A 6,515-nucleotide genomic window follows, 5' to 3' on the forward strand; every position below is an offset into this window, starting at 1 on the left:
CAGCTCGCGTCCCATCTTGCCACCGCCGGGGTTTGGCGTTTAGCGCTAACGACTAATGCGAGGTTAAGAGCGATGCCAATCTTATTACACTGTTCCTCCTTGCAAAGCACAGGAAAGGAAATACCGAGCCCCCAATCACCCCGGTGGGGCACCGGCTCCTCCGCTCCTCTAATTTTGCGAGGCGATGTTCTGTATTACTCGGGGACCGCCGGGTGATGTTGTTGTTAGGAAACCAATAAAGTGCCGTTCCCGTGATTCAGCATTAACAGCTCCTCCAAATGATGGAAACAAACACACCCGGCGTTCGGCGCGAGAAGTGCTTTACAGCTCCGGGGGGACTCTCTGTGCGTGAGAGGGGGAGAATAAGTGAGGTGTTGATAGTGATTTTTAATATTGCTTCTCTTAAATAGTAAATGGGCTGAAGTAATTACCTCTTGGGTGTTGGAGGTAGGATGTTTCACACCAGGCGGATTGCATGCTGCTGCTGTTCATAATTTATGAAGTAGAGAAAGCATGCTTCACCCTGCACACAACAGGCTTGGGAAAGGCAATACAATTGCTTTGCAAATCAAGCTGAGCCAGTGAAGATATTGCTGTGAAAGCCAACTGGCTAATTCAGCAGGGAGACGTAAAATGGAACAGATGTGAATTTTAAGGTTTTTGGGGTTGGTTTTTTTTAGTGCCAAGTCTATCGATCTCTTCCTCTCCGCGCACAGGCCCCTCTGACCTGCCGCCGGGGTCGAGGTTGATTCGCTTGGGCATCCCGGCAAGCAGACGCTGCCGGCTGCAGAGCTGTGATGCGCGGGTGGATGGGTTGGAAAGGAGTGCGAAGGATGAGCCGATGTGCAGAAGGAAGAGGAGGATTGCGGTTAAAGCCCTGGACTCGGACTCGGACTGGTCCGCTCTCCCAAGGACCGCTCTGCCGTGTGGTCCCTGGATGACCCGGGGAACTCTCCCAGGCTCTCTTCAGTTGGGTTGTCAATGCAAGACTTCCCTGTCTCGCCACAGAGCATCGTGACAGCAAACCCATCTCTGCCGCGGCAGGGTTGAGATACGGCAGTGACAGGAGCTGTATAAAAGCCCAGAAGGGACCTCACATGAATGCTGTCAGCTTGACGCAGCTATAGTATATACAAACTTCCCAGGCAATGGGAAAACCAGGGTTAAATAACTTCTTGCCTCTTAAGAGAGGGGCTTGTTTTTTTCTGAGACCATTAAAAGGTACCTAAGTACCTGGCTGGGGAGCAGGGAAGAGATTTTGCTGTTATATAATAAAGTTTTAAAAGGCAGTTTTTCTCTCTAACGTAGTTCCTCCGTGATCGCAGGATTGCGGATGCAAAGCTTGAGTCCGCGCGCTGGGCTAGAGCAGGTTGAAATCCCGGGGATTTTCCAGTGTTGATGAAACGCTGAAACTGAGACGGGAAAGGGGGAGAGAGCACCGAATGCTTGCTCTTTTGTCTCAGCGCTTGCTGGATGGGTTGTGGAGCTGTTTGAAACCCTCCGGACTCCAATGTTTCAGAAACTTGATTTAAAAATTCGAAACAAATATAGGCAAATAATCCTGAATTATTTTTCTTTCCTTTCACTCGGTGGCAGCACTCTCCGCAGGGCTTGGAGATCTTCATCAGAGAGACGCAGGTAGCCTTGTTAGTCTGAAGTCAAGTAGGAGGCAGGGTAGGTTTGCGCCTTGTAGACTAACCAAAGTAGACAGATAGAGAAATATATTTATATAGATAGATATCTATCCTAGATATAGATAATACCCCCCCCATATATAGGCCCTTTTTACTGTTGTGAAGAACCTGGGTTGTCCCCCCAGACTGTGGAGCATCATTTGCTCACTGCATCAAGGCATGAAGGTAACCGCGGTGCATGAAAACAGACTCGAACGCCTCTGACGTCGGCAATGGTGTGAAACGGGGGGTGTTATAGCCCCCGTGCTCTTTAACATCTACTTTTCATTCCTGCACATGTCGCGCATTCAAGGACAGCAATGATGGCATTTATCTTTGAACCAGACTAGGTGGAGGCTTGTTCTACATGGCAAGGTTTAGAGAGAAAGCCAACATGAAAGCTGGTTGTGAGAGATTTCTTGCTTGCGGATGACGTGGCCCTGGTTGCCCACAGCAAATCTTCCCGGAAAATCTCTTGGGCAGATTTTCTGCATCATGCAAGAGCTTTGGGTTGACAATTAGTGTCAAGAAGACTGTGATCGTGTAGCGGGGGTGGAAGAACCAGCGCCCGACATCACGCTGGAGGGTGCATCCCTTGGTGCCGTCGATAACTTTTGCTACTCAGTTCTACCGTCAGCAGATATCTTGACCTTCACACTGAAGTAAGAGAATCGGGAAAACAGCTAAGAATTTCAGGCTACTATAGAAATGTGCGTGAAATAGAAAATTTGAGTTGGAAGGGAGCTCAGGAAGTCCCATCTAGCCCGACCCCTGTGCCAAGCAGGACCAGCCCCACTACATCATCCCAGACAAGGCTTGCAAAACCTCGATGGATGGAGACTCCCCCACCTCTGTGGGTAACCCATTCCAGTGTTTCACTATCTTCTTAGTAAGAAGAGTTTTCCTAATATCCAACCTCAACTTCCCTTGCTGCAGCTTGAGCCCATTGCTCCTTGTCCTGCCGTCTGCCCCCACTGAGACCAGCCCAGCTCCATCCTCTTTGCAGCCCCCCTGCAGGGAGGTGAAGGCTGCCATTCAATCCCCCTCGGTCTCCTCTTCTGCAGACTCAATCAGCCCATTTCCCACAACCTCTCCTCACCAGTCATGACCCCCACTCTGCAAACCATTTTCATTGCCCTCCCCTGGACTCCAGCTTGTCCACATCCTTTCTGTAGCGGGGGGCCCAAAACTGGATGTGGCCTCCCCAGTACTGATAGAGGGGGAAAATCACTGCCTTGGATCTGCTGGCAACGCTCCTCCCAGTGCAGCCCAGGATGCCCTTAGCCTTCTTGGCACCAAGGACACACTGCTGGCTCCTGTTCAGCTTCTTGTCCCCTGTCCCCCCAGGTCTTTTTCTGCAGAAGAACAGCAAACTACCACTTAGGTGAAGGTGAAGACGCGAATCTATGAGTCTTGTGTGCTGTTCTCCTTGCTTTATGATTCAGAAACATGGACAACACATGCTAGGCACATCAGGAGACTGAACAGCACCCACGCAAGATGCCTGTGCAAGATCCCAAAAATAAAGCAAGAAGACAAATGCCAAACACAGAGGTGCTGGAGCACACAGGACTGACACGCTCTTAGGAAGAGGGGGGGTAATGGCTCAGCCATGTCAGGAGAACGGGAGGAGACCATATCCCCAAGAGTATTTGGTATAGAGAGATTTGAGATGGCTCTAGGAAGTGGGGTCATCCTCTACGATGTGTGCAAAACATGATCTGAAGTCGTGCAACATCTGGGAGGAGTGCGTCGAATTCCGCCTGGGCTGGAGGGAACATCTGGTGCTGGCTGCAGCTCGGCGTGAAGCAGCTTTGATCCAGAGGCTGGAAGCGAAGCAAGAAAGAAGGAACCAGCCTGCTGCAAACTTGGACTCCGACTCAGACACCACCTGGACCTGCGATGCTTGCTACGAGCGGTGTCGCTCTCGAGTTGGGCTTGTCGGCCATAAGTGGATTCATCGGGCACCTGGCTGGACCTGTTACATGTACACCGCAACGCAGAGGACGGATGGTTGCCTATATGGATATCTAGATACAGCTATATAATCTACCTCCAGTGGCATATACATACTTAGCACAAGCTTTTGTGAACGGTAGCTCACGCCGTCAGCACCAAACATAAAGGAGAAAAATATGTGCAAAGCAAGAGAAAAACCGATCCTCTTGCTTGTGCTTTGTTCGTTGTTTAAAGCAAACCTACAAGCAGTTCGGGTTGGTTCGAGTTCCTCCTTTCCTTTCCTTTCCTTTTTTTTTTTTTGTACTTGCTTTCTGGCTGCAGGTTACAGAAAGGCTTATTCCAATATCCCCTCTGCATTAATGAAAGGTCTCTGTATGACTTTGACTCTCTCCTCCGTTTTCTACTCATTTCATCCAGCGTTGCTGATTTCTTGCCAGCTCGCTGTCATGGAACCGTATTTCTCCTTAGATTTGTAAAAGCATTTATTCTGCGGTTTGTCTCCCTATTGATTTTAATCATTAGCTGGAATGAGTATTGCTGGATATAAATAATTTTCCTTGAAAATACATGTCGGCTCTATTTGTAGTGGGGGACGAGAGCAGCTTTACTTCCAGGGTTATGGAGACTGCAAACAGAGTTGGGCTTGAAAAAGACCTTCCTGGATTTGGAGGGATCGATGCATAAGCCTGTCAGCTTCCATAAACACATCGGTTTGTTCAGTCCTCTCAAGCATGTAATGCATGCACAGGAATATCCCTTGCAATTGGGGCTACGCTATGGCTAAGGTCACAGTTCAGTCCCCCCACCCTTTTTGCTTGCTCTGAAGTCTTTGAACACGTTTCCTTTGGGCCTGGCATTCTCCACGCTTCGTTTCTGCCCCCGAGTGAACCGATTTGGAGGGTCTGAGCCAGCTGCATGCACCCGCTGGGTGGCTGTGTTGATGTAGGCGAAATGCATGGAGACTTCACAAAGCAGATGCTGCCGGAGGGGGGCCGCGGTGCAGCGTGAGCCGAGCTGAAGGGGAGAAGTGTTTTGGCTGGATTTGAAAAGTGTCAGCATGAAGTTCCTAAAGGGATGCAAAAAGCATCTGCAAAAAGCCAGGAGGAGCATTGCAGCTCCATCCAGACATGCAGCTAGCCAAGGGACCAGTCCTTCCTCGACCACACCTCCATTCAGGTGCGAGGCAGGGACGGCAGGCCGGGGATTTTGCAAGGCTTCAGCAAGGACGGCGGGGTTGGAGGGAGCACGTCTTCGCTGGCGTTTGAAACGGGGGGGAGCTGGGCTTGGTGTAGCTTGGAATATAAATACGGGTCTGCTTCCCTGTGCAGAGGGAAAGGGAAATCAGCTTTATTCTGCTCCCTGCCTTGCTGATGAGCGGCTTGCATCAGGTTATAACTAATTAGCTGTGCCATACAACACCTGAGCAGCAATTGATTTTAAATTACTCAGCGTTGAGAAATCACATCCAACTCACGTGCCCTCGCATCTCACCCCCTCTTCCGCCTCCACCTTTGTACGGCGCGAACATATTAGGAACCTAGAAACATTTCTCTTACGTCTTGCGTTACGGCGGCTGCTGTGAACGAGCTTCGCAATTGTCGTTTGCAAGTAATTAATGTTGCTATGGCGCGGCATTTGTCACGTTCTCTCCGGCAGGGAACAACACGAGCCTGTTAATTGGGTGCGGGAGAAAACTGATCATGTTCCAGAGCTGAAAAAAGTCTGTCGGTGGTTTTGGGGGGCACTTTTCACCTGAAGGCCTGAGCATCTCGGCACAGGGGTTATACCTTGCTCGGTGCTATGGTCTAAAATGCCGAGGTCAAAGTTTTGCAATCGGCTTCGGGATTTTTGCCTGTTTCCACCCAGACAAAGTCTTTGTGGCGGTGCTGCTTAGCGTGGGGCCTGGCGCATCTCGTTTTGGGGCCGGGGGAAGCAGAAAGCGGTTTGCAAGTGATACGTGAGGGGCCATTTCTGCGCGGGAGGAGGGTGACATCTCCCTGGGGCAGCGAGGAGGCATCACTGCAAGGGTGACTGAGGGCTTCAACCCAGAGAGGTGGGGGAGTTTTAAGACCTTGTCTGGGATGATGCAGTCGGGGCTGGTCCTGCTTGGAGCAGGGGGTCAGACTGGATGTGACCCCCTGAGCTCCCGTCCAGCCCTCCTTGTCTATGATCTTTCCACTCCCTTATGCTGTCCCCATGAGAAAGCGTTGTTCTTTGGGTCAGGAAGGGGCGACGGCTGCGGTCAAGCTGTCTTCGGCCTTCTTCGGACTCGCTTTGTGCCATTCAGTTGGTCTTTGTCTCCTCTCTTGTCAGTTGGCAGGAAGCAGTTCATGACATTTGAGTCGGCTAATAACGCCGCAGAAGTGCTGGGCTGCGACTACGAGGAGCTGGCGACGGCGGTCTTCAAGCACCATCTCAAACAGATCATAGAGCAGGTCACGTCCGGAGGGAGTCGGCCGAGCCCGGACGAGGACAAGAGCCCTGGTATGGGATTTCCCCCCTTCCCTTTTGTGTGTAATGCACAGAGAAACTCTGCCCAGTGTCTTGTTCTTGACCTTGGCCAAGGAGAAGGCAGAGTCTTTGATGGGAAGACACGATACATCCTTCTCCAGCCAGTGCGGGTGAGCCATTTCATCATATTCATAATAAAACCCCTAAATGTTATTAATTAACAGACCTCTCCTCAGCTTAAAATACTGCTTCGGGCACTCTTAGTAGAGTAGGTAATTAATCCTGACGGTAGCGGGGTCACGTAAGCCAAGTGACTGGGCAGAAAGGTCAACTCTTTGGCAACGGGAAGGCCTGTTTTCTACGGGCAACCCTGATCAAAGAGAGATGTTGCCGGAGCACAGCTAGCGCAGGCCCCCGCTGCCTCTCCGCTCT

General features: G+C 50.9%; 1 protein-coding gene across 1 annotated transcript in view; it reads left to right on the top strand.

The window, feature by feature from the left end:
- Positions 1 to 6,515, top strand: part of MYO18B (myosin XVIIIB) — a 138,885-nt gene that overhangs the window by 40,128 nt on the left and 92,242 nt on the right. Inside the window, 1 exon segment of the mRNA XM_025199576.1 lies at positions 5,946 to 6,116. Coding sequence (XP_025055361.1) covers positions 5,946 to 6,116 — 171 coding nt within the window.

The sequence above is a fragment of the Alligator sinensis genome, unplaced genomic scaffold (assembly GCF_000455745.1).
Source record: "Alligator sinensis unplaced genomic scaffold, ASM45574v1 scaffold628_2, whole genome shotgun sequence".
NCBI lineage: Eukaryota > Metazoa > Chordata > Crocodylia > Alligatoridae > Alligator > Alligator sinensis.